At 35.2% G+C, this 27546-nt stretch overlaps 1 protein-coding gene across 1 annotated transcript; it reads left to right on the top strand.

Moving 5' to 3' along the window:
• The first annotated feature begins 16499 nt into the window (after nucleotides 1-16499).
• On the top strand, nucleotides 16500-17426 carry LOC104867592 (olfactory receptor 18-like). Its single transcript, XM_019208654.1, has one exon. The coding sequence runs from the start codon at nucleotides 16608-16610 to the stop codon at nucleotides 17424-17426; it is 819 nt and encodes a 272-aa protein (XP_019064199.1). The 5' UTR covers nucleotides 16500-16607.
• Nucleotides 17427-27546: the final 10120 nt, after the last annotated feature.

Here is a 27546-nt window from a genome sequence, read left to right as displayed (position 1 = left end):
GTAATGTATTTTGTTGGTACTATGATTTTCTTCCTATCTCTGGAATTTTCTTCTCTTACTAAAATAGTGTTTTCTCCATGCTGAAAATATTTTCATTAGATGGAAGGTATAAAGCCTTTTCCACCTGTCAGGTTTCCTTGTTTATTATTTGCTTATTTTGTGGGGCAGCTTTTGGCGGTACCTTGGTTTAGCTGTGTTATCTTCCCCTACAAAGGGTGTAGTGGCTTCTGTATTCTCATATTCTTTTCTTTCCCTTCTTTCCTTTCCCCTACCCTTCCCACTTCCTCTAAATCTTTAGCCCATTTCTTCCTATTTCACATTGTCAATTATACCATTTGGTTCTTATTTACACTTTTAGTTTTTCACACCAGAGGAACTATTTTATATTTTCACATGTGTGACTTATTTATTTCACATAAGAGTATATCCTCAGTATGCATCCATTTTCCTATGAATAACTAGTTTCTCATTCCTTATGGCTGAATAGTATTCAATTTTATAGAAAAACCACATCTTCTTTATCCAGTCTCCAACTGATGGGCAACTGGGCTGTCACACCCATGCTTAATCCCTTCATCTACAGCCTGAGAAACAAGGACATTTAGGGTGCCTTGAGGAGGCTCTACCACAGAGATATCTTATCTGAGGAGCCATATTATCCACTGTGAACACAAATTGGAAAATGCAGCAAATGCTAAATATCTAGTCTTGTAAATATTCCCTCCTTGGTCATTTTCTTTCATGGCCTTTGATGGCTTTAATTTCTCATCACATTTCCTAGTAAAATAGTAGTTACCACAGGTTGAGAGAGCAGGGAGAGGGAGTTTTAAAATTGTGTGCAAAGTTTTCAGTGTGTGTGAAGAAAAAAAATCTGGAGATTGATGATGGTGATGGTTGTACAACAACATAAATATAATTAATGCCACAGAACTGGATATCAAATGATGGTTGAAATGGTTAATTTTTTGTGATGTATGTTTTACAACTACAGATAGAATGAGTACGAATGGATATCTAGCATAATAAAGGAACATGGGAGATATATAATCCTGCTTGTGAGTAGAGAAAGAGCTCTAAATCATTCATGAACAATCATTTTCTCATTTTCTTCTTTCCCCAGTAATGTTAGGAAATACATAGAGTTTGTGATAACTCACACTAAACTGATAATTATGGACAGTGTGCATTGAACCTCCAAGGTCACGTAACAGCTAATACTCAGCTAGGTGTTGTTGTGCATGACTATTCCTAGCAATCTGAGAGATTGAAGCTTGACCCCAACCTGTGCAAGTTGTTACTTTCAAAATAAAAGTGAAAGCCAGGGATTTAGCTCAGTGGTTTCACCACCTGCCTCACAAGTGCAAGGACCCGAGTTTGATCCCTGGTACCAAATAAATAAATAAATAAGCAAAAAAAAGTGAAAAAGTACTGGGGAGGTAGTTCAGTCCTAAGCCTCAGAAAAAAGCAAGTCAATGTTCAACCCATGCCTCCAGCTCTTCTATGTGATGGCTCCAGTCATGTGTCTCCTCCTTCTATCATTATCTGAGTTAGGAAGCCTCCATCTCACGTTATGTTCATACCAACATGTAAACAGAACTTGAGCCCTCACTGGGAAAGTATCAACCATTGCACCTGCAGCTCTTGGTCCCGAACCAAAACAGACATGGCTTCAACCCGGTCTGTCATGAGGGAGGTGGCACATGGAGGAGGGACTGCCTGGCACATTGTTTAATCAGCAGCAGAAAAATCATGGCAGTTTATGTAGCCAGATGTCAAGACACCCGTGTGCAAAATTTGAACTATTAGGACTGGGAAATAATGTTTTTGGCTGTTGTGAGAATTTCAAAACCTTTATTGAACTTATCTCCAATAGACATCTCACATCTCATGTATATCAGTAGAAGAAGTGTCCCTCTAAACTGTTTTCTAAGAACATTAAAAGATTACAAATGTGATAGTAAGTAGGAGGAGGGGGGATAGAGTAATCATAACATCAAGCAAAAGGGTAATGATGCATGCCAGTGATGCCAGCACTTAAGACCCTGAGGTAGGATTACCACCATGAGCTTGAGGCCAGCTAGGGCTACACAGTGACTTCAAGGACAGCCCAACTTACGTAGGGAGGCCCTGTGCAAAAACAAACAAACAAAAAATCATAGTACATTATTAAGAACTTCTTAATTGCTGCTGTCTGAACTATGGGTTCTATGCAGTCTGTTTCTTTTTACCCATGTAGTGTACCACAAATTATAAGTGCCTACTCTGTTATTATTTAGCAGAAAAAAGAGTGCACATTTTCATGTAAGTTTTACTGTGTCGCTAGTTTGAAAGAGTGAGGCCTGGCTGGAATTAACCTGAATGATTATAAGTCACCTTGCCAGGGCAGGTTGGCAGGTCACTTCTCTTCACAACCTAAGCAGTTAATGCTCACCCTTGTCACTCCATGAGGAGATATTTGCCTCTGTCCTCTCCCCTACTGAGATTCCCAGTAGTCACAGTGATGAGCTGTGGTTGGCATTGGTTGCATCAACTATAGGAATGAAAACTGTAGATCACAGGTAAAGATCACAGAGGGAGTAGGCACATGATAAATCTGCATAGATATCTCTTTTACCTCCACCCCATATCTTCAAAGCTGGTGACAACCTGAAATCATTTTATTTAATCTCCGCAGAAGATGTGAATTCAGGCATTGAATTCCTTTCTTTGAAGATACTGGAAGGAGTTTAATAATGTGACTTACATATACCAATGGATGCCATCTGCCTAAATATTTATGATGGTCAAGAAACCATGAAAAGATCAGTACAGGCACACACAAAAGTTATTTTGAATCTTCATGTTTCAAACTTTTACTAAGCCTGTTATGGGAGCAGGCAGTTAGTTAGTTCTCTGTGACTTAGAATTTTCATCTAAGTTGATTTTATTTGCACAACTGCATTAAACAAGGATTAAACCAATAGTACATGTTCCATATATGATAGATATGGGATGAACAGATAACATATGGACAAAGAACAAATTGTTGCTATAATTACTAATAATCATGAGATCAATATTTATATTATTCAGCTGAAATATTATATGACCTGAATTTTCAAATTTCCTGTTGCTGTAACAGGTCATTTTACTTTTGTTGCTAAAAAAATATATATTTATATTTGGCCAATGACTAACTCTTGCACCTTTAATGCCTGAGAACTCTTATCTTGCTTCACACAAAGAGGGTCTTTTAAAAAAATTAAACTTGGTCCGTGCTTTCCTCCATTTTAAGATGTCCTAAAGAACTGGAAATAATACCTTTTGTTTGTGTCTGTGTCATGTATATGTGAGCCCTATAATTCAATTTAATAACAATGACAATTTTCAATTGTTTAACAGTCAAGCAAAGATTTTGGGGCCTAAAAAATAAGTAAAGAGTGAAAGGGTCTGGTAAATCTTACTGCTTAGACTAAGAAACATTTTAGAGTTTCACATCATTACAATATCCAGTGGCCCTTGACATTGTATTCATCAATGCAATTCTCTTTACAAAGTAATTGAGTACTTTGTTTAAGAAAAATCTACATTAGGCCATCGACTTAGCTCAGTGGTTCTGCCACCGGCCTAGCAAGGAGGAGGCCCTGAGTTCAATCCCCAGTATCAAAAAAAGAAAGGAAGAAAAATCTACATTAACTAAACATTTATTAAACTCCAACCTTGTGCTTGGAGGAATGCTGTGAATATAGGTATCATTCTCCTGATTTTAATTAGAGTGAAATGAGCACAGAGAGGCAGAGAGATTTATGCATTTACACAATGGTGCATCCAGAGCCCTCATATGTGAGGTTAGTGAAAATTATTTCCAAGAGACTGAGGCCTGGAGATGGTTTTGTGAAAGATTAGATTTATTAAGGTGAGGTAACAGGTATTAAGAAGGAAGCATAGGAGTGATTGTCCATACTAATAAAAGGGGTTGACAATAAATGCCTAGGGATCCAACAGTGCTTTTTGACAGAATCTCATGGAAGGCATGCACAGTTCAACAGGTCCCGTGGACTAAATCTCAAGTGGCATCATACAAGGTCACTAGAATTGCTCTGGAAAATAATACAGGGGGAGCACAGAAACCAACAGTCGACAAAGCCCCAAATCCCATGAGAGGTGTTTTGTTGACAGTCTGATCTGGCCACAAGAGAATTATACCACCAACAGTATAACCCAGCAGGCTTATGGTGGCTAGGGAAATGAAGTATGTAGCAGCAGCTCTGCACTAGGTTACTGCAGGGAAGGGGTTCATAAAGAATCTACATTACAGTGACATCATTAGTAGTCTTTGTCCCATTGTGTGGCTGCCACTCTAAGGAAGGCCTGGAGAAGCATAGTAAGGAAGGCAGCTCCTATAGACAGCACTAGGCTGCCAAATGCTTACATTCCCTCAGATACTATTTATCAAGGCATTCCTGTACTAGTCTACTTACAGTGCTTCATTGACTCAACATGAGCCTTACAGGTAGAAAAAAAAGATATTTCAGGGATGTGGGGTTAGAAGTCCTTGTTTTTTTTCTCAGGGGCAACACACACACATTCTGCATGTAGCAGCAGAATGACCACATGGGATAACATTGTCAATTTTCTTACTCTGATTGCAGAGCACTGTATCCTTTGTGGAAGCCACACAGAAATACCATTCCCTACATGCGATGAAATTTCTTCATCAGTTATGAAGGATAGCTTCTATAAAGACTGAATGTATATTTTGATGTAAATATGAACTATAGGACAATGCAGTTGTAAATGAATGATTATGTATTGGGACTACAAAGACAGAGGTTTAGTAATAACATTTATCATGCATCTACATTGGAATTAAAAAATAATATCTTCCACCCATTTATACCCGAAAATTCTCAGTTGTGTGACACAGAAGCACAAGAATTTTGAAGTGATTATCATAATTATAAATGGAAAAATTAAGTGATTTCTCTTTCTCCATCAATATCATGCATCAGTTAAAGATTTTGATGTTGCTATATTACTCCACAGAGAAATTTAAAATAATGTGTCAGTGTCAGGTAGTATGTTTCAGAGGTAATAGGTGTGCTGTAACAGACTATTTAGGTAAATTTGAGGTACAATGTAGGTACTATGGTTTATAGTTAAAGTGTACCCCCCATCTCATGTGTTTTTAAGGTGATTAGGTCATGGGGCCCCATACTCCCCAGCGGATTTGTCTGTTGAGGAGGTCAGTAGCTAAATGTGCTGTTAGGGGTGGGACCTGGTGGGCGGTGGGTCACTAGGGGTGTGACCTGGAAGAGGGTGCTCCTCTCTCTGGATTCTCTTCTCTCCACTTCCTAGCTGCCATCAGGTGAGCACCTTTCCTCTGCTGAGCCCCTATGCTGTTACATATCTGCCTTGAAGCCAGCCCATTATAAATAAAAGCCATTATCCAAGGGAAGCTTCCTCTCCTTTAAGTTTTGGGAATTGGGTGCTGTGTCACAGTGACAAGAAATTTGCCAGAGACCCCTGCAATTAGGTTCCAGAAGCTGTGGTGGCCCAGCATCACAACACGAATATGCCTGAGTTGGGGAGTTAGGATTAAGAAAGGAAAGAACACTCAAGCCTGAGTGGAGACCAAGAGAAATCTGATTTATTTTAGAGAAACAGCTCCTTTTAGAGGCACACATCAACAGGAAGCTTTTAAAGGCACACGACAACAGGAAGCTTTTAAGGGCACACAACCACAGGAAGCACCAAGCAATTGTTTTTATCTTTATGAAAAGACCGAATTTCCTGACTCTTACAGATAATATTAGATCTTCGGCTAATGAATTCCTGTTATTGCAGGGTCAAAGAACAAACAAGATTAACAAACAGTGTCCTTGAAAAGAAGCAAATGTTACACAGATTGTGTCAATGCCTTAACTGTAGAAGAAGAAGTAACTTTCCAAATGTCAAACGCCAGTGGGCCATGATTGGCCCCCTCAGAACCCTGCCCAATATATGACACAAGGCCTAAGAAATACACTGAGACGGAACTAGGAGAGAGAAAGCTGGGCGCCAGGATAACCAATGCCAGTGCAACCCACAAAGGTGTTGGCCAGTTCCTAGCACTGGCTTTTACTGAAAATCAATCAGACTAATGTCAAGCTACATGTAGTTTCTATGGAGAATAATGTAAGCAAGTCTCATAAAGGACCAGACAAAAAATTCTTAAAATAGGAACTGAATAGACAAAGTAAATATTGCTGTAATTGTAACACTGACCTTCTAGTCAGGAGGGTTGAGTTATGGGAATGGAACTTTTGGGTGTGGACCTAGGCACAAAGGCTTCAGCAAGAATCATTTCTATTAACAAGCCAATTGTACACTTAACTCTTTTATTTATTCATTTATTTATTTATTTTTGGTATGGGGATCGGACTCAAGACCTTTTGCGTGCAAGGCAGGTGATAGAACCACTGAGCTAAATCCCTGGTCCCCTGAAGTTAACTGTTTATATCCTGCTTTGGGCATAATCAAGATTATAGTCCCATGCAAAATTAATTGATGTCACTTCTTCATTTGATATCATATATCATTAGGTTTTTAGTATTGATATAATAATCCACTGAGAGTCTTAAAACTACATGTCAAGATAAACTAGTACATTTCAGAGGTAGGTATTATACTTAGGTTAATTTTAGGTTTCACTTAACATATATTGATTGTACGTATTAATGAGGTTTACTGACATGATGTCCTGGTAGAGGCTGCCTTTGTGGGGATTTTGCACACCTTTGCTATGTGCTCATAGCTCCTGTGAACCGTGGCTTAATCCAGAAACAAAGGTTTAGGCCCTGATTTTACCAATCACAGAAATAGCTATTTTTAGAAAATCAGTTTATCCCTATAAATATAGACAAGGCAAAGATATCAGCCTGAGAAATTCACCTTGAGGTTCACCATACCATACAGTTGGCTTGCTCTGTGCCCTGCCCTGCCACTTTTACAATATTGCCAATAAGTCTTCTGCTTTATTCTTTTAGGAGTTTCTCATTCTGTGCCAGAGAGAATTCTGGTCTTAAGCCAACCTTACTTCATCCGTTGCATTCCTACTGGGATGTGGATATGAGCAAGGGAACTAGAGGGGGTCTTCATGGGGGAACTCCAGCCCCCACCACATAAAGCATCCACTAATCAAATCCAATTTCTCTTTCTCCAATTCTATCCTATGTTTCATTTTCAGGTCAAAGTATTTTAGCCTCCACATATGAGAGAGCATACCAGTATATGCTTTTCTGTGTTCAGCTTTCTTCAATTAAAAGAATGTCCTCCAGTGCTGTCCATTTTGCTTAAAAAGGCCATGTTTCATTCTTCTTTGTGGCTGACAAACACTGCATTGTGTACACACATCAACTTGTTTTTGTCCATTTGTGTGTTGATGGGCATTGAGGCTTATTTCATACCTTAGCCATGGTGAATAGGACCCCAATAAACATTTATGCAGGGTCATTTTTACAAGGCTGAGTTAACTTCTTTTCACTATATACCAGGAGTGGGATAGTTGGACCAAAGAAATCATGTGGTCAATCTGTTTTTAATTGTTTAAGGATATAGAAATCAACACTGATGAGGGAGCACAGACAAGAAATATATTCATCACATTCCTGACAGTAGTTGTTTTAGGGATACAAATGCATGGGAAAAGGAATTAATGCTGATACCAAGAACTCAAATTTCACATATAATACAATTCAATAGAAAACAGAACTACAGCAATATTATTACATTTTCATATTTTAGTATAGGTAGTATATATTATTGATATTAGTAATTATTGATATTTGCAAAAATAAATATTATGAAAGCATCTAATAAATGTAAGGAAATGTGTCAAGCCAGCGTTTCTCAGCCCTGTTATAAGAAAAGAAATCCAAAAACATCACATGCAGATATTCATCTGAGGACAAGATATCTGAATGTTTAAAAATATATCCAGGTAAGTATACTGATTAATGAAACTGGGAACACTAGCCTATATAATTAGACATTTTTTAAAAAAATTATTTTTGCAGATGGTTGTGGCGGTGCACACCTATAATCCTAGCACTCAGGAGGCTGAGGCAGGAGTATTGCTGTGAGTTCAAGACCAGCCTGGGCTACATAGTGAGTTCAGGTCAGTCTCAACTACAAAAAAAATATATATTTGCAATTAAACCAAAATGCAGACAATTATTGTCACCAGTTTACAAATAAGGGCTTTGCCAAAGAAACCTTAAAATATTTCTCAAACTATTGCTTTTTAATTTTTTTTCAGTTAAACATTAGATGAGCTAACAGAACATGAACCCAAGTTGTGTTCAGCTAGCTGAAGTATGAGAATTGTAATTTATGCGTCAGGAAAGATTGATGTGAAAACTAGTGGGTTTTTTGTTTGTTTTTTTTTTTTTTTTTTTTTTTTTTTTTTTTTTTTTTTTGTTAACGGAGATCAAACTCAGGTCCTTGTTCTTGTAAAGCAATTGGCAGAACCACTGAGCTAAATTTGGTCCCAGACTAGTTATTTAGGCATAAGAACTTTGGGACTGAAATAGAGTTGGGGCTTTTTGTGTATCTAATATTTTCAGTCATTCACAAGAGGGTTTATAATCAGAAAATATCAAAGCAGTATTAGCATGACACTCAGTAATGCAGAAGAAAAAAAGACAAATGCAAAGATGTCCTCTGCTTTGTTTATTCTCCCCACCAATCCCTAGATCCATTTCTTTCTTTTTTTCTTTCTTTCTTTCTTTCTTTCTTTCTTTCTTTCTTTCTTTCTTTCTTTCTTTCTTTCTTTCTTTCTATATTTCTTTCTTCAGAGTGAACCTACAGAATTTGTGCTCAACTACAGCCCCTTTTGTCCTTATTTATTTTTTTAAAAAATTTTGAGACATATGTAGTTAATTTACCCACACCAGGTTTGAACTTGTGATCCTCCTCCTGCCTCTGTCTCTTAAGAGTGTTGGGGATGCAGGATTGTTTATCCACACCCAGTTAAAAGGTCCTTTCTCCATCAGATATTTATCAAAGTGTATGGAGATGATACAAACAAATCTAATATTATTTCAATTATTAGTTTGCAATTCATTATTTTTTTAAATATCAATGGGTGCAGTGTACACTGTTACTATATTTGTGATCCATGATCTTATAAAATTATTTGTATTTAATGAGACCATATATATCAAAATTTGTAGTACCAAAGTCAAGAATAGCAGTTATATATTAAATGACTTTATAAAGACAACCATAGATGCTAATTTTTTTATTGGGAATTTAAATTCTGGGGTTCTAATTTTTTTGAATTCTTTATATATTCTAGAAATTAATCCTCAGTCTGAGGAATAGCTGGCGAAAAAATGTCCTTTCTATAGGTTGTTTCTTCACTCTGTTGGTGGTTTTCTTTGCAGTGCCAAAGCTTTTTTAATTTAATGATTCCACTTCCTGATTCTTTGTAATATTCTTATGCAAATGGATAATTCTTATGCACTTGTCAAGAAGGATAGACTTGAGGCATTTAAAAGTAATGGGTGAATCTCCATATCATAGATTTATGTGAAATAAATCAGATGCACAATTTCAAATGTCATAGTGTTTCTCTTATATAAGAACCCCAAAGTATAAATATGAAATGAAATGAAGGATCAATATTAGTTAGTAAAAGAACATTTTCAAATGGGAAGGGGAACAGGAGATGGAGAGAGGGGAAAGAAGGGAATGGAGATTTAAAGAAAAAAATTTGAAGTAAAATAAATGGAAGTACAGCTTTTGTAAATGAGGAGACTAATGGCTGAATTGAGGGCAGGTTGTGGGGCTAATAAGAAGAATTAAGATCTATCATGCACATGTACAAACCTTCCATGATGAATGTGATCATTGTGTACTTCAACATGAAATAATTAACAAAAGTCAACCTCAATTTGAGTGAGCAGTTACATCTATGAAGGAAAGAAAATCAGAAAACCCAAGAAGGTTGAATCACTGAAATATAATTGGAACACACAACATTGCTTAATTATGAAATAAAAACATTAATTTTGTGCTCAGATAATGCAATCATAACTTTGCTAACTTATTCATAAATATTTGAACAAAGAAAATTTGGGATATTCTCTCAGAATAAAATGAGGTATGTTTCACATCCTCTTTGTGTATTTTATGTAATGGTTCTCATTTACTATAGTAAGGTAATTTTTTTTTTAAATTGAGTTTATTGGTACTTTTTTCCTCATTGAGTTTATTGGTACATTTTAGGTATACAGTACAGTTACATTCATCATTGGGATCTTGTACCTTTTTTTTCTTTTATTGAGTTTATGGATACATTTTAGATATACAGTACAATTACATTCATTATTGGGATCTTGTACCTTTACACGACAGGTCTTGGTTCTCATTTTTTCACCTTGTCCCTGCCCTCCCTTCACCCATCCTCCCCTCTCCCTTTACAAACACTTCGTTTCCATTTTTTCATTTTTCCCCTTGATAGCTTGCCCCTACCCTTCCCACTTGCCCTACACCATTAGCCCCTTTCTTCCCATTTCACATTGTCCATTATACTATTCGGATCTTATGTACTATTATAGTAAGGTAATTTCTTATGCTCTGCTTCTTCAGAAAAGAGTAAGCTGTATTTTAAAGAGATCACGGACTGGCTACCACTTAATATTCTTGATCTTGTTTCATTGCTTAAATGAGTGTTCTAAAATAATTGGGCCCAGGAGGTAAACAACTCAGAAACAAAACAATGTAAGAAGCCTAAGAAGACTGAGTATGATGTGTATGTAAAGTGTGAATATACAAGTTGTGAATACTTGAATGCAACCAATATAGAGAGTTAAGGGTGGTTCTTTCTTTCCATCCTCTTTTCTTTATCAAAAGGCTCCTACACAGTGTAGAATAAAAATAATCTAACATGTGACACAGAGTCCCAACTCAAGGGTCTCATAGAGTATGTAGTACTGAACCCAAAACTCCTTGGAGTAACTGACCATGGTGCTTGGGAAACTGCTCATCACCCTGGCCAGCAGATGTGACTCCTACCTCCACACCCGATGTACTTCATGTTCTCCAACCTGTTCTTGCCTGACACCTGAGTTTCATCACCTCACAATACTACAGATGATTGTGTACATCTCAACTCACAGCAGGGTCATTTCTTATGTGGTCTGCCTGACAAAAATGTCTGATGCTTTTTGAATATGTAGATGACGTGATTGTGACTGTGGTGACTTATGACCAGTCTGTGGCCATCTGTTTGCAACCCTCTGCATTAGGCATCATGGATCTCATCACTATGTCTTCTTAAGTTTGGTGTCTTTTGAGTTTACCTCTGGTACTCCTACCTGCAAAATTTTATTGCCTTAACACTTTACCTACTTCAAGGTTGTAGACGTTTATAACATCTTTTTTGCTTTGCTTTATTTTTTGTGGCAGGGGCTCTCTATGTTGTTGACTTACCTGCCTGCCCAGGCTGGTCTCAAACTCATAGTGATCCTCCTGCCTCAGCCTCCCAAGTGCTGGGATTACAAGCGTGAGCCAGCATGCCTGGCTTTATAACTTCTTTTTGATGCTTCTTAATCCTTCATCTTTGGTCTTCTTACACCTTAGCAGGTAATATTGGCAAATATTATTTTGGAGCAACATTTGATATTTTTCCCATGTCAAGGATATTTTCTCTTACTAAAAATTAGTTTCCTCCATTCTGAGAATCCTGTCATCAAGTTGGAAGTATAAACCATTCTCCAGTCTTGGTTCATATGTGTATGTTGTTGGCTTTTATTGTGTGGAACAAACATTGGCACCTACAATGGTTTAACTGTATTAATTCTCTAAGAATGTTTTGGTGGACTCAGTCATTTATAGTAGTGTCACTCTGATGTTGAATCCCTATATTGGCAACCCGCGAAATGGAATGTTAAGAACATCCTGAGGACAGTCCACCCCTGTGCTGGCTACATGATTACCTAAGATAAACAGTTTAAATTTGAGTGGAAACTAAAGGAAATCTAAAGATCTACACCTTTATATTCTGCCTCCTCTGGCATGTTATTTAGTTTTTTAAAATTATGAATAATATTTACTATCTGTCACAAAAAGAAAAGTAAGAAAAATGAGACATAAATATAAGTCTGAAGTACAAAAGCACTTCAAATTAACTTATGTGCAAAAGAAAGACCATCCAAAAAATGATATTTAGAATAAAGAAGAAATATATTTTTATTTTTTGAAATTATATATAGGTACAAGATCCCAGTAATGAATGAAACTGTATTATATACCTAGAATGTACCAATAAACTCAATTTAAAAATAAATTATATATACATATACATATATATATATGTATATATATGTATATGTATATATATATATATATATATATACACACACACACACACATACACATATACTTAGTCTTATTAACTAAAGAAAATACTAAAATTACTTTGCTTTGGTATAGATATGTCATGCATAAATTTAAACATAAAATATAATAACTTCAAATTAAATAATGTAAAAAAGATTAGATAATCTAAAAGCAAATATCCCTAATAGAAGAGAAATATATGTGATTACCTAGTTTTTGAAATTATGTATATACTACTTAGTTTTATTAACTAAACAAAACATTAAATCTTGTTTGCATTGTTATAGATGTTTCATTGATAATATGTCCTAAGCTCAGCCTCAGACTGTCTCAGAAGAAATATAAAATTTCAAAAACATTGTATTTTTAAATACTTCTGGTTTTAAAGTAAAAAAATTTAAACCCTGCATTTCTATTGCACTGTCTATGTAAAGCATTTTATTTTGTTTTTTAATTTAAGTTATTTCTACTTTACAAAACTATGATCCCAAGCTCCACTATTTTACATTCTCTGAGGGGCCTAGTTTGGCACATTATTTTTGAGGTGTTTTGGCTTCAATTTCTGATCATGTTTCATAGTAAAATGATTGTAACTAGTATTTGGGTGGGGGGATTGTGGAATTTTTTAATGGGAAATATTTTCAGCTTGGGAAGCTGATATTTTTCTGGAAATGGAGGATGGTGGTAGATGCAGCATAGTGTGAGTGTAATTGGTGCAAGTGAGCTCTGCACTTCATAATGGTGATCACTGTAAATATTTGGAGTTAAATTTTGTTGTAATAATAATAGAAATAAAATGCCAGTGGATGCTGACCAAAAGAAATAACAGAAATGAATAGTGCATGTGTGCTTTCCCTTGAATCCAAGAAGATGTCCCAAATGTTTGATGACTTTAATTTTTCCTCCTTCTTGTGCCATGAATATTAGGAAGTCCTTAGAGACTGGCAAAACATGGGCCAGTTTGGCTGATTATGATCTCTGTGCTTTGAGCCCTTAAGGACAAATGAGAATGTTCTGTGCCTCCAGGTCTTCAGTCCAGTGGGAACCACATCTCTCTGTTTTCCTCCACAATATTCTGGATGAGGAGACTCCTGTCTGAGCCTGCATTCATGCCTAATATGAGTACAGAGCCTGTGTCTTCATTGAGCAACAAGACACTGCATCTGAAGAATTTTGTTATTGCTCAGCAGAGTAGCCGTCGAAACCAGTAAGCACAGAGGGACAGGATGGGTGGAGGAGGGATCATTGCTTTCCCATCATCAGGACCATCATGCAATTTGAGCGGCTGGGTGGGAGCATAAATTTGTGCAAAAATTCATCAATAAACCCTGCCATTTCAAGAAGTCTCTTTCTCACTGTGAACGTCTCCTTGGGGGATCCCTGCAAAACTCATTGTGTGGCAGCTGCTGTATCAGGAGCTTCCTGCTACAGGAAAAATGTCCATTTTCATAGCCAATGGTCACAGAAAGAGCAGACAGTAAAAATTCAGTAAAGACCACCATCTTCTCTACTGCAGAACATCCTGGCAATTGTCCATATCCTTTTGAAATGTTTTCATCAGTTCACTCAATCTCAAAAGGAGACTTAAAATCAGGTCTTGCTTTCTGTCATTGGAAATTATAGAGTTTAAAAATGTATCTGCAGTGAAGATCACTGTCCCCCGGCTGTTTAAGGTATTTTACCCACCAGCTGAAAATTTAATTTATTCCTTTTGATTCCAGGTGTTATCTCTTGAATGTTAGATTGTTATGATTTCTAAGCCCATTATTACATCTGAGTGGGATTCTAGTTCATACAGTTAGTATGAATTAAACAGATAATCATAGTTCTCTATGATATTAATATGCTATGAATATAAAATCAGGACATACAATTTAGTTATTCACACCCATAAGAATTATCATCAAATCATTAAACTAAATGATCTTGTTACTTGAAATAATTGTTTTTCTATTTCTGGAGCATTGCAGTTTAATTTGTAATTTTATTTAATGTATGCTATATATTTTGAAAGAAATGACTGTCTCTCATATCTGATTCCCAGAGTCCATGTTTGGTAAAAAATAGACACAAACAATGATGCATATTGAGTCATGAATATACCCTTCTTTTATACACAAATACTTGTTATAACCATTTGGGCTTCAACCCACTTGATAGTTTTCTCTGTGCATGTTCATTCTTTCCATGGATATCCTATAGCATTAAATGTAAGATAGAATAACACTTGTTTGTGTGTACTCATCAACAAAAGGGTCCTACACTTCCATTTAATTGCATTGATAATATTCAATTATTCAAAGACTATGGCAGAGATATCCATGATTATAGAGAAAAAGAGACACAAAGAGAAGTATACAGGCAAGCCTGCTGGATCTAAGGCATATTAGATCCATATTAACCTTTCTTGTCACTCCAAGGCTCCAGAGAGCTTTTTGTCAATTGTATGCACTAAAAATTGTGTGCACTGTTTCTTGACAGATATGTTGATTAGACTGCTTTAACTTAACCAGAGTATTTGGATATTTAAAAAAGTTTCCAGTTTGATATATTTATCCATAAAACTGAAAAGCAATACTGTATGCATGTAACTTTTTTGTTGTTGTTTTTTCTGTGTGTGTGTGTGGTTTTGTAGAGTGATCCTCTGGTCTTGTATATGGTGGACAAGTACTCTACTATCCTGCTATTCCCTAGAAGTTAGAGTTTTCAAAGGATTCTTTAAAACAGCTGCATAAGTAAACAGTTATTATTGCTGTATTAGAATAGACAAAACTGCAAAATGTGTTTTTTTCCTATACTTTCCTCCTTTGCATTCCTTCCAAATTATATCATAGTGGGAGCTGAAATATAATGAAGTCATATTTGTTTCAGATAGCTGAAGTACAATCCTCATAATCCATGTTTCAGGAAAGAGTTACTTGAAGGTCTATTAACTGGGGATAGAAGGATGGTCAGGTCTCAAACATGGCACTGGAACTGTCCTTGGTGTTACAGTCCTTCAATTTCAGAGAGATGATTATGGTCAGAAAAACAATGAAAGCATTTCTTGGTAATTTAAGAATATAGTTTCAAGAGAAAAAATACCTGTTTTAGCAGCATAACTCCTAGCAATAAATGGGCTTAACAAAAATAATTTTGTGGTCAAAAAACAAACAAACAAACAAATAAAAAACCAAAAAAAAAAAAACCACTAATCAACTGAACACATATTTCTTAACATTTGACTACTTTTTTGGAGAAATGCTGAGGATTGATCCCACTGTTACATACCCAGCTCTGTTTTATTTTTTAAATTTTGAGACAGGGTTTTGCTAAATCACTGTTTCCCAGATTGGGTTCAGACTTTCAATTCCCTGACTCCGCTTCCCAGGTGTCTCAGATTACAGGCTTTTGTCCCCATGCCTAGCAATTTTCCTTACTTTTCCATCATTGACCTATGCGGTGTACACTAATCCACATTTGTGGTCACAGATACAACTATGAAATTCAAGAAAACAAAGTTTATAAAATTTTCACAGAATCCAATAATACAAATTATATAGGAAATATTTTCTAAAAGACAAACAATTTTAGTGAACACTTACTTGCACAAAAGAGAGAAAAAAGGGATCCATGAATGATGAAAAAATTCTGGGTGATAACAAGCATGTACCTATTTTACCAAGGAACCATCACATTAGTTTGGAGTTCAATTGGTGCAGTTCTAATTTTTGTGGACCTGTTATTAATATTCCAAGTATATGGATATTGTAATTTGGTCTTCAATAAATGTAAGTTTGAATGCTTCTTAATTGTCATTAGAATATTATTTACTCTTTTTTTACAATTCATTTTTAATTGAAAGAGGTTATATTCTCTGTGACCACAGAACTCTTAGTGCTAATATTTTTGGCTGTAACATTGCTGAGTGTCTCTTAGGTGAGTATGGAAAGATATTATTTACACAAAGACCAATAATTTAAAAAGTTTTAAAAGGAATTGTTTTTATCGCAATCTGAGAAATATTGCTGAAGGTGTATGGACTCCAAGTTGGACAAATAAATATCTGAAAACATGAATTTGAAATATGTACAAAATATAGTGCATTTGTTTATGTGCATCTTTTCTTCCAACTTTTTTCCTTCCAAAGATGTTCAAGCAATACAGAAGCAGAAAATCTAACAGAGGTCACCGAATTCCATCTCTTGGGCTTCTCTGAAGATCCATACCTTCAGCCCATCCTTCTTGGTCTCTTTCTGTCCATGTACCTGGTCACAGTGCTTGGAAACCTGCTCATCATCCTGGTCATCAGCTCTGACTCCCACCTCCACACCCCCATGTACTTCTTCCTCTTCAACCTGTCCTTGGCTGACATCTGCTCAGTCTCCACTACAATTCCAAAGATGATTGTGGACATCCTAACTCACACAAAAGCCATCTCCTATGTGGGCTGCCTTACACAGATGTCTCTCTTTAGTATATTTATATGTATGGATGACATGCTTCTGACTGTGATGGCCTATGACCGGTTTGTGGCCATCTGTCACCCCCTGCAATATCTAATCATTATGAATCCGCACCGTTGTGGACTCTTAGTTGTGCTGTCATTTTTGTTTAGCCTCCTGGACTCTCAGCTCCACAATTTGATTGTATTACAATTTACTTACTTTAAGGATATGGTCATTTTCAATTTCTTCTGCAACCCTTCTCAAATCCTTAACCTTGATTGTTCTGACAACTTCTCCAGTAACATTTTAAAGTATACTGCTGGTGTGTTATTTGGATTTTTTCCTGTCTCAGGGATATTTTTATCTTACTATAAAATTATTTACTCCATTATTAGAATCCCATCATCAGGAGGGAAGTTTAAAGCCTTCTCTACCTGTGTGTCTCACCTGTCAGTTGTTGGCTTATTTTATGGAACAAGTATTGGTGTGTGCTTTGGTTCAGCTGAATCACAATCTCCCACATCTTGTTTGCTGGGCTCAGTCATTTATACCTTGGTCACCCCAATGCTAAATCCATTCATCTATAGCCTGAGGAACAGAGACATTAAAAGTAGCTTGAGCAGGCTATTTTAGAAAATTCTAATCTTAGAACCTGTGGTATCCAGTAAAAATATATACAAGACAGCAAAAGTAAGCATTTATACTGTACATTTTACTTCTATAATCACATTATTTTGGCATTAGATGGTTTTTAAAATGTCATCACATATTTAGCATAGTAAAAGAATGGTAGTCATTCTTTGAGCTTGGGAAGTATTGAGACTTTTAATGAGTTAAAAGTTTTAATTTGTGAAGATGAACAATTTCTGTGAGTGGGTTTTGGGGATGGATGTATTATTGCATGAGCATCATTAAGGCCACTAAGATTTGTACTTGAAAATGGTAATATTGTCAATATTTTAATTAAAATTATTACCATAATAGAAATAAAAACAACCCCCCCAGATGTATCTTGAAAAGAAACAATAAATGAATATATAATCAAGTTTCCTTCTGATTATAGGAAGAACTCCCAAATTTAGTGGAGATTTATTTTTTTCTTCTTCTACTATTATGATTAAAAAGTCCTTAGATGCTTTGATGAACCAATTTCCTTTTTATGAGATCTATGCATTGAGTCTCCAAGGTCATGCAATAGTCAATATTCAGTCCCTTCCTCCACAAGTTGTTTCATATCTCCATTCTGGCAACTACCATACATGTGTCACTTCCTCCGATGTTTATCTGTGTCTAAAAGTTCCTGTATTAGCCTGTATGCAAGTCTGTTCTGATGTCAGAGCACGGATTTTCAATGGGAAATAAAGGATACTGGATTTTCCATCTTGTCATGGCCATGCAGAGCAGTAGCACAAAGCACTAAATAGTGAAAGACATGAAGGATGGAGTAAGAAATATCAGGCACATTGAGTGTTCATCAGCAGGACAACAATTGAGTCTGGGCAGCCAAATGGGAGAACACCTGTATGCAAAATTTTAGCCATGAGTGTTTCAGAATTCACATATACTATTGTAGTGGGGGTTCAAGGTTTTGATTTCTTCCCACATTGCTTTTTCCTTTCAGACAGGACATGCAGACAGTAGAAAATTAATTTCTCCAAACTGCCTCCTGAGAACTTCAAAAGGATTGTGAGGTACACATTAAGGATAAGGATGTATATGACAATAATCATAACCTCATCAGCCTTCTCCAAGGTATAAATGCCACATTATTTTGTTTTATGGAAAATAAATGAGCATGACTTTTTTTTCCAACATGTGCTGGTGTACAGCTTGGCATGTTTAAGCTATGTTTGAATTTAGCTGACTGGGTAGACACTCAGGGAACATAAGTAGGAGAATCCTGGCAGTTTGTACCTTGGACAACTCAATCACCAACTTCAGTTCCGTGTCCCTCTAGGAGAAACCCCTTCCTTACTGTGTATTTCTCTTTGAGGCTCCTGATAGCTCATAGGATAAAGTTACTTATGGAACCTGGTGTGTCAACCAAAGGTAGAATTGCTGTATTTGGAAGCACAGAACACAGAAATATAAAACCTGTGATAACTTAGCATGGACGTCTATGTTTTCCTTCTTCACACTACCCTTTGAGCTGTCCATACAATATTAAAACCATAGCACCCAATTGAAAAAGGAGACTTAAAGACAGGTCTTTATTTCCTTCCTGTTCAGGAATAAGTTCAAGACTGTACCTGAAGTCAAAACCTCTGTACCTGTGTGTTTTAATAGTTGGAAAACACTGAAAACAATTAGTGCATCTTACCTAGAGATTATTAATGTATTTTTCACCCCTATCAGCTCCATTTACACTTTGTTTACTTAGTGCAGTTTGTTAGCATCTCTGAAGCTCGGCATTGTCATTTAAATTGGCTTCTAGTTTAGACATCCGTATTGAATATCAATTAAACAGGCAATAATTTCTCTGTATGAGGTTAATATGGGACAAAACTATAAAATTAACATAAATTAAGTTAGATAGTTTTTATTAACAAAAAGCTTAATCTCTTTGTGCTCAACTAAAATATCACGTGAGCTAAAGTTACTGTTTTCCTATTTCTGTAATGTTGTATTTTAATTTTTCCTTTATGTAAGTATGTGCTGTGTATTTGGAGAAGGAAATACTTTCCTTCTGATTCCTCAGAACTTATAGTATGGTTGTTCCAGGGAAGTACTCAAAAATATAAATCATCTGTGTTAAATATAGCATGATTCCTTGCTTCATTCCAAAATCTTGGCCATCATTGCAACATCAAAAACTTGGTATTTTCCTACCCCAAATTTATCTTTTTTAGGAATGTCTCACAGACTAGAGAGAGATAAAATAGCTCTTGTCTCTAGGTCTTGGACACATGGGAATCATCCTACCACCCAAAGAATTTAGGCTTTAATCATTCAGAGATCATGGGGAAATTTCTATGAACATAAGAGAAGCAAAAGAATTACACAGATAGAAGAGCAGCAAAACTGATTGTCTGGGGTGAGAGGAACATAGACTTTCATTATCATTACAAGATTCCAGAGAAATCTGACAATTTTATTCATCAGAAGAATTATTATTTCCTGAACAACTAAATTTTTAATTTAAAAACAAGGTAAAAATGCAATATGTATTAGATTCCAAAATTATTTGTATTACTCATTATATAGTGATGAATATTATACTCGTTTCCATTAGGCGGGATAGCGCAGAGAGATCAGGAAAATCCTAAACATTTCATAGTGTAGGAGGTCCATATACAGGCTGACATGTTCATTTCATGACTTCCATTCCAAGGTATTGTTTCTTATTTGAGTCAAAATGAAATGATAGCACCAATGAAATATAAAATGCTGGAAGAGTTATCTTGGAAAATTTATCACTGCATGGATCAAATTGATATTTTGATCAGACATGCTAAGAAAAAGGCAAAATGCATGAGAATAACTGAATTTTATCTGTAAAGTAAACATAGGTACTTTATTGCAATATTATACATGGTTCAGCAGTGAGAAGTCACACAACCAACCTTCATCCACATATCATGTAAGAAATTAGACTTCTGTGAAATAGAAGAATTTTGAAAGAATTGTCATTACAAGTAACTCTAAGTTAAATAATGTTCCTACTAGGTAGTAATGTATATCAGATAAATGTTACAAATAGATGTATGTGCATCACAGAAAGACTTAAAAGAACATGGTCAATGTCAAGGGGTAAATTTCAGGAGCAAGAAATATTGCATTGTACATTGTTTAAAGGAGGTCATGCCGGAGAAACTATTCAGCATTTACACGTGTGACTTGTTTATTGCACTTAAGATTTTATCCTCAATATGTATCCATTCTCCTATGAATGACTCTAATTTCTCATTCTTTGTGGCTGTATAGTATTCCATTTTATAGAAAAATAACACATCTTCTTTATCTAGTCTCCAAAAGATGGGCAAATGGGCTGTTTCCAAGTACCAATAAACTAAATGAGGAAAAAAAAAATAAAGGAGATCATGGCTATTTTAAGGTAAGTTATTTAGGAACAGCTTATGGATACATAATTCAATATCTTCATGAAAACATTAAAAACAGCCATTGTCTTTGGAGGACAGGTATGCAGGAAAGCAGAATCAGGCAAAATAATGAAGACCTCAAACTTCAAAGAAAATAAATCAAATTATAATAAATGCTAGTTACGAAACAAATATCAATAATGTTTATGTTTTGAAATTGGTAGTCAGTGTTTTTAACAGTAAGAATGTGGAAAACTAACATACCACTTGTAAATAGCAGGCTCTATCCAAGTGAGTGGTTCTTAAAACTAGCTTTAAAAACGTATACCTAGAATTCCTCATTGGTTTGGATATGAGTCAAGGTTATCAGTATATTTTAAACTATATAGGAGTGTATATTGATTTGTGAGATTGATAACCACAAGTTAAATTTATTAATTTTAAAAATGAATTTTCCCTATAATTCTATAGGCTAGACAATTACTATACCCATTTACATATGTGGAATTTATACATGTGTGTTTAAAATAGATCGTGTACTTATTTTTTGTCTTACCTGACAAAGTGGGCCTTTGGATAGTAGAAGTAAAAGAATTACATTCCATGCATCCAGAAGATTGATATGGAGATCTGCTAAGATATCCCATTAAGATTGGCACTGAAGCCTGGGCTTTGGAGGTTCTTTGGTGCTAAAGTTCTTAAGTCTAAACAGGAGGGTTCCCCTCACAACCAAGCAAGTTAATACTAGCTTTTCATTAACAGTGTATTTAACTATATATTTTAACTATTTTCTATATTTAACACTATATTCAATAGTGTTCAGAAAAGCTAGAATGCATCTAATGTAAGTTATCTAAACATTTAAAATTTTCTTCAAAATTGAATGATTTGTGAAAATAGTATTTAATAATCCCTTTTGATACTTTTTCCTCCAGAAGTTTTATTCATTTAATACTTTTACAAGTCAAACAATAGATAAGGTATTTATTTATTCAAGTTATCTGTATTGTATGAAGCACTATATTCCTGTTAGTATACATTTGCAATACATTATGTAATTACATTTATTTGGGGGAATAATATTTGAAAACAATGAAGGACAGACTGTCATCAGGTTACTACAGAATAATGTTACTACCTCTTCTTCCTAAAATAAGGAGAATAATAATATTCCATACCACTTACAAATGAAGAAATCTTGTAAAACAAAAGTTAAAAGTGTTTATTATCATTTCATTGCTTTGCTTTGTTTTGTTTTCTTTTGTTTTTTGAGACAGGGTCTCACTATGTAGTTGAGACTGACCTGGAACTCACTATGTAGCCCAGGCTGGTTTTGAGCTCACAGGGATCCTCCTGCCTCAGCCTCCTGAGTACTGGGATTATAGGCGTTCACCACCACACCCGGCTCTATTTTCTTATTCAAGAATATCCTAGTACCTGTCCATATCCTGCTATATTGTAATAAACCCACTCAATCTCAAAAGGATACTGAAACTCAGGTCTCAAAATTTCTTTCCTACTCTGAAAAGTACAGGAAGTTTAAAAATGAAACTGACATGCATATAGCTGAAGTCAAGTCTGGATCTCTGCTTAGAACGTCTTAGACGTTGACACTGAAATAATTTAGGGGATTCCTTCCAGTCACTGACAATTTTATTTTGTTTTTTGACAATTTTATTTCAACTGGAGTTTGTCCCGTTATTATTCCTTGAGCATAGGCAAAGTTGTTAGTATCTTTACAAATTGGGATCTGAGTTGATTTCTAATTGAGAAAACTGCATTGACTATGGATTATATATAGGTCACTCTGTGATTAATTTGTGCTGAATACATAACATGGGGACAATTATAGGTTAGGTAGTTATTATTATCCAAGAAAAAATTAATCCTCACACAATTTCACTACAATTTCTTGAGATCTGAACTTATTTCCCTCTTTCTGTAATGATTCATTGAAGTTTTATTCTTCTGTGCATGTGTTATGTGTATTTCTTCTTGTTCATAAAGTACAACGTGTTGACACAGGAAGCATCAAGAGTAAAATCATCACTGTGCATGGTGAGAGACTCATGAATCCCACCTGCTTGGGAAGCTGTGGCAGGAGGATCAACAGTTCAAAGTCAGCTGGCATAATTTAGTGAGATCCTGTCTCAAAAAAAAAAGTCAAAGTGACAATGATGTGAATCAATGTACTATGGATTTATTGCCAACTATTGGAAAAACAAATTAATCATTGAATACTTCCTCTCTTTGTTGTCAAATCCTGGCCATAATAAATAAGGCTTGAACATACTTGTTTCTTTCCTGTGTGCAGTTTCATCCTATTAGTCAAAAAATAATGAGTGATACTTTCATGAGCACAGGAAAGCAGAAGAATACAAAGACAATGCAGAGGAAATTCTTATTGACTGGGCTGAGATACATTTTAAACTTTCCCATCTTTCTGAGGCTTCAGGGCCTTTTGGAAATCTTATTTCTCCATAGAGTTTTAAAAAATGAAAACTATAACAACAAAATATGTATAAGGGTCCAAACTTTGCTTACTGCTATATAGTTTTTGACAATGGATATAATTATATTTCCATTGAGTACATTCAGGACTGAAATATTACTTTAATTATCCCTCCCTTCCTTTTCCCCTTTCTTCCTTCCTTCCTTTCTTTCTTTCCCCTACTGGCAATTTAACCCAGGGCCACATATGCAGGCCATAACTTATATTTTGTTTTGAGGTAGAGTCTTGCTAAATTAACCAAATTGAGCTTGAACCTTTTGTCCTCCTGCTTAAGCCTCCCAGAGTGATGTAATTTCAACTGAAATGTTCAATTGTTTACACCCATCCCAGGGTATTGTCTCCTTTATTGGAGTCAAATGAAAATAGTATTCTCAATGCACTATGAAATTTCATTAGTTATTTTATAAATTTATTACTAGATAGACTTCAGGGATATTTTTGATGGTACATATTAAGAAAAATAAGATACACTTAATTTTTTTTTTTTGGTGGTGGGGATCCAACTCAGGCCATTGCACTTGCAAGGCAGGCAGTGGAACCACTGAGATAAATCCCTGTCCCTATGATACACTTAATTGGATCTAATATTTATTTTGACAATAAATATAGGTGATGAATATTAATACTGACCACATAGCAATTATGTGAAGTAAAACAACTATTCTCCAACCAATGTTATATAACAGTGTTACTTGGGTGAAACAAAGAGAGGTGCAAGAATTTTGACAGCAGTGTTATAAAAATGAATTTACAATGTAAATGATGTCCTCTCTGATAAAGCTAAGCATCAATTAAAGCAATAAAAGTGGATGTGTGTACTACAGAGACTTAAAAGCATGATTCAATATAAAACAATACATTCCAAGGGCAATAGATGTTGTATAGTGCACTACTTAGATAGACTTTATGCACTTTGAGGGGTATGTTCTTACAACGATTCTATATAATGTATAAATCAATGCTATCATGGAAACATTGATAAGAAAATCTACGCACTAATTTCCTGACAGTAATTGTCTTGAGGAACAAGTGTCTGGGAGAATGGAATCATGCAGAGATACCAAGAATTGAAATTTCACAGGAATTTGTTATAAAGCAAATATTACTAAATGTTTATATTTTTTGAATTGATAACTATATTGATGCTAAAAATGGGTAATGTAACTGCACCATTTCAACATTCCAGGATATATTTTATGTAAGTTGTTCTCAACTCTAGTTGAAGAAAATACCACAAAAAACTTCATGTGCCCACATTCTGATAATTTAGATTTTGGTCTAATCTCAATGTATCTAAATTTTTAAGGTTTACAGCATATGTTGGTAATTTGTGTGATTTGAGAAAAAACAAATATCATCTTTGAGGGAGTTGGATAATTTCTAATATGTACCAGACACTAAATGATATTAATGATTTATTTAAGTATAATTATAAAAAATTTACTTAAATATTAATATTCATCATCAGTAGAAAATAGGTTCAAAGATATATTGATATAATAACAACATTTGTCTTAACAAATTTCCAACCAAACAAGCTGGAGTGACAGAAAAGGAAGTTTGTAGAAAGCAGAGATGAAAGAAGAAAATGACAGATGGACCTTAATATGTTTCATACTACTCATCTATACAGATTTCATAAATTCTCAAATAAATGCAAAGAAAATGAGAACCAAAATAACTCATCAATTTGGTAGATCAACATGTAAAGATAAGGAATAATGTGTTGATAAATTTTAAAAATATGAAATGTAAAGCCTGAGATTTAGCTCAGTAGTGCTGCACCTGCCTAGCCAGAACAACGTGCTGAGTTTAATCACCAGCATCAGACGCAGAAGAAGAAAAAAGAAAAAAAAAAGAAGAAAAGAGAAAAAAAAAAGCATTATGTACTTTCTGACGTACTCAATAAATAAAAAATAAATTATTTGTTATCTGGTCCTCTTGAATTGTTCCCTTCACAAGGATGTAGTGAAATTCTTTGTCTCTTTCAATCAGTTTAGGTTTGAAACTTACTTTGTCTGTGAATAAGATTGCTGCCCCTGATTTTTTTCTGGGACCCTGTTACATGAAGAAGTTTTCTTTCCTTTCACTTTCAGTATATGGGCTTCTTGTTTGCACTAGACATGTCTTGTATACAACGTATTATTGGATTTTGCTTCTTAATCCATTCTGCCAGTCTATTTCTCTTCATTGGTGAATTGAAGCCATTGATAATGATGGTTATAGCTTATATGTACTAACTTATTATTTTCATGTTTTTTTCGCCTTCTTTTAGTTTCTTGGCTTGCCTATTTGATTTGCTCTGTTGGGCCTCATTGTGTTGTTACATTCATTATCTTTTTCTAGGATAATGTTTAGAATTTGTTGTAGTGCTGGTTTGGTATTCATAAAGTTTCTCAGGTGTTCTTTTTTTTCAGCTTTAATTGAGTTTATTGGTACATTTTAGGGATACAGTACAGTTACATTCATTGTTGGGATCTTGGACCTCTACATGACAAGTCTTGATTCTCATTTTTCCCCTTACCCCTGCCCTTCCTTCATGCCCTTCTCCCCTCCCCATCTACAAACACTTTATTTCCAATTTTTAATTGTCTCACATGTTTTCTTTTCCCTTATTACCCTTCCCCTACCCATCCCACCTTCCCAACACCTTTAGCTCCTTTCTTCCCATTTCTAAATGTCAGTAATCTTATTAGGATCTTATGTATTATTGCAGATTATTCACACCAGAGAAACTATTTGGTATTTACACATGTGGGACTTATTTATTTCACTTAGGACTATATTTTTAATATGTATCCATTTTCCTATGAATGAATCTATTTTCTCATTCTTTATGGCTGAGTAATATTCCATTTTATAGAAAAACCACATCTTCTTTATCCAGTTTCCAATGGATGGGCAAATGGGATGTTTCCAAGATTTAGCTATTACAAACTGTGCCACTATAAACTTGGGTGTGCATACTTCTCTGTGATATAATTCTTTTAGTTCTTTTGGAAAGATACCCAGCAGAGGAATGGCTGGGTCAAATGGAACCTCCAGTCCAAGCTCTTTGAGGTTTCTCCCTATTGATTTCCATAGTGGTTGCACCAGTCTACACTCCCACCCACAATGGAAAACAATTCCTTTCTCCCCACATCCTCACTGATATTTGCAATTGTTTGATTTCTTGATAGCAGCCATTCTTCTTGGGGTGAGGTGGAATCTTAGTGTTGTTTTCATCTGCATCTCTCAAATGACCAGTGATGTGGAATATTTTTTTTAGTATATTTACTTCCTGCTTTTACTTATTTTCTGAGAAATGTCTATTTCTCATTCTTTGTGGTTGAGTAGTATTCCAATTTATAGAAAAACCACATCTTCTATATCCAGTTTCCAAATGATGGAAAATGAGCTGTTAGAAATTTTAGCTATTACAAAATGTGCCACTATAAACATGGGTGTGCATGGAGAAGGATTCCTTTCTCCCCACAACGTTGCCAACATTTATTATTGGTTGATTTCTTGATAGCAGCCATTCTTTGTGGGTGAGGTGGAATCTCAGTGTTGTTTTCATCTGTATCTCTTGAATGACCAATGATGTGAAACAATTTTTCATATATTTACTTTCTGCTTTTACTTCTTTGTCTGAAAAATGTCTGTTCATTTCAGATGCCCACTTTTGGTTTGGGTCTTTATATTTGAAGGGGGCTGATTGTTTTGAGTTCTTTATATATTCTATATAATAGTCCCTTGTCTGAGGAGCAGCTGGTAAATTTTTTTCCCACATTGTAGGTTGTCTTCTAGTTCTGCTGATGGTTTCTTTTGCAATGCAGAAGCCTTTTAATAAGATGAGATCCCAGTTGTTGATTCTTTCTGCTAATTCCTGTGCTACTGAGTATTTGTTCATAAAGTCTTTTCCTATGCCAATGTCTTTAAGAGTTCTGCCTAATTTATCTTCCAGCAAGTTTAGTGTTTCTCTTTAATATTTAGATCTTTAATCCAACTTGACTTTATTTTACTTCATGCTGAAAGGTAAGGGTCTAGTTTTAATCTTTGGCAGGTTGAGATCCGTTTTTTCCAACACCATTTATTAAAGCGGTATCTTTCCTCCAGTTGGGATGCTCAGCTCCTTTGTCAAAGATGAGGTAGCTGAGTACATCTGCATTTGGTTTTGTGTCTTCCAGTCTGTTCCACTGATCCTCAGGCTTGTTTCTTT

The sequence above is a fragment of the Fukomys damarensis genome, unplaced genomic scaffold (genome assembly GCF_012274545.1).
Source record: "Fukomys damarensis isolate Sample0158 unplaced genomic scaffold, DMR_v1.0_HiC HiC_scaffold_37, whole genome shotgun sequence".
NCBI classification, from domain to species: Eukaryota; Metazoa; Chordata; class Mammalia; order Rodentia; family Bathyergidae; genus Fukomys; species Fukomys damarensis.
This window is presented reverse-complemented; position numbering and strand designations above follow the sequence as displayed.

What these genes read in the sequence shown, in the direction of transcription:
- LOC104867592 (XM_019208654.1), top strand. Translation starts at nt 16,608, where the DNA reads ATGTACCTGGTCACAGTGCTTGGAAACCTGCTCATCATCCTGGTCATC.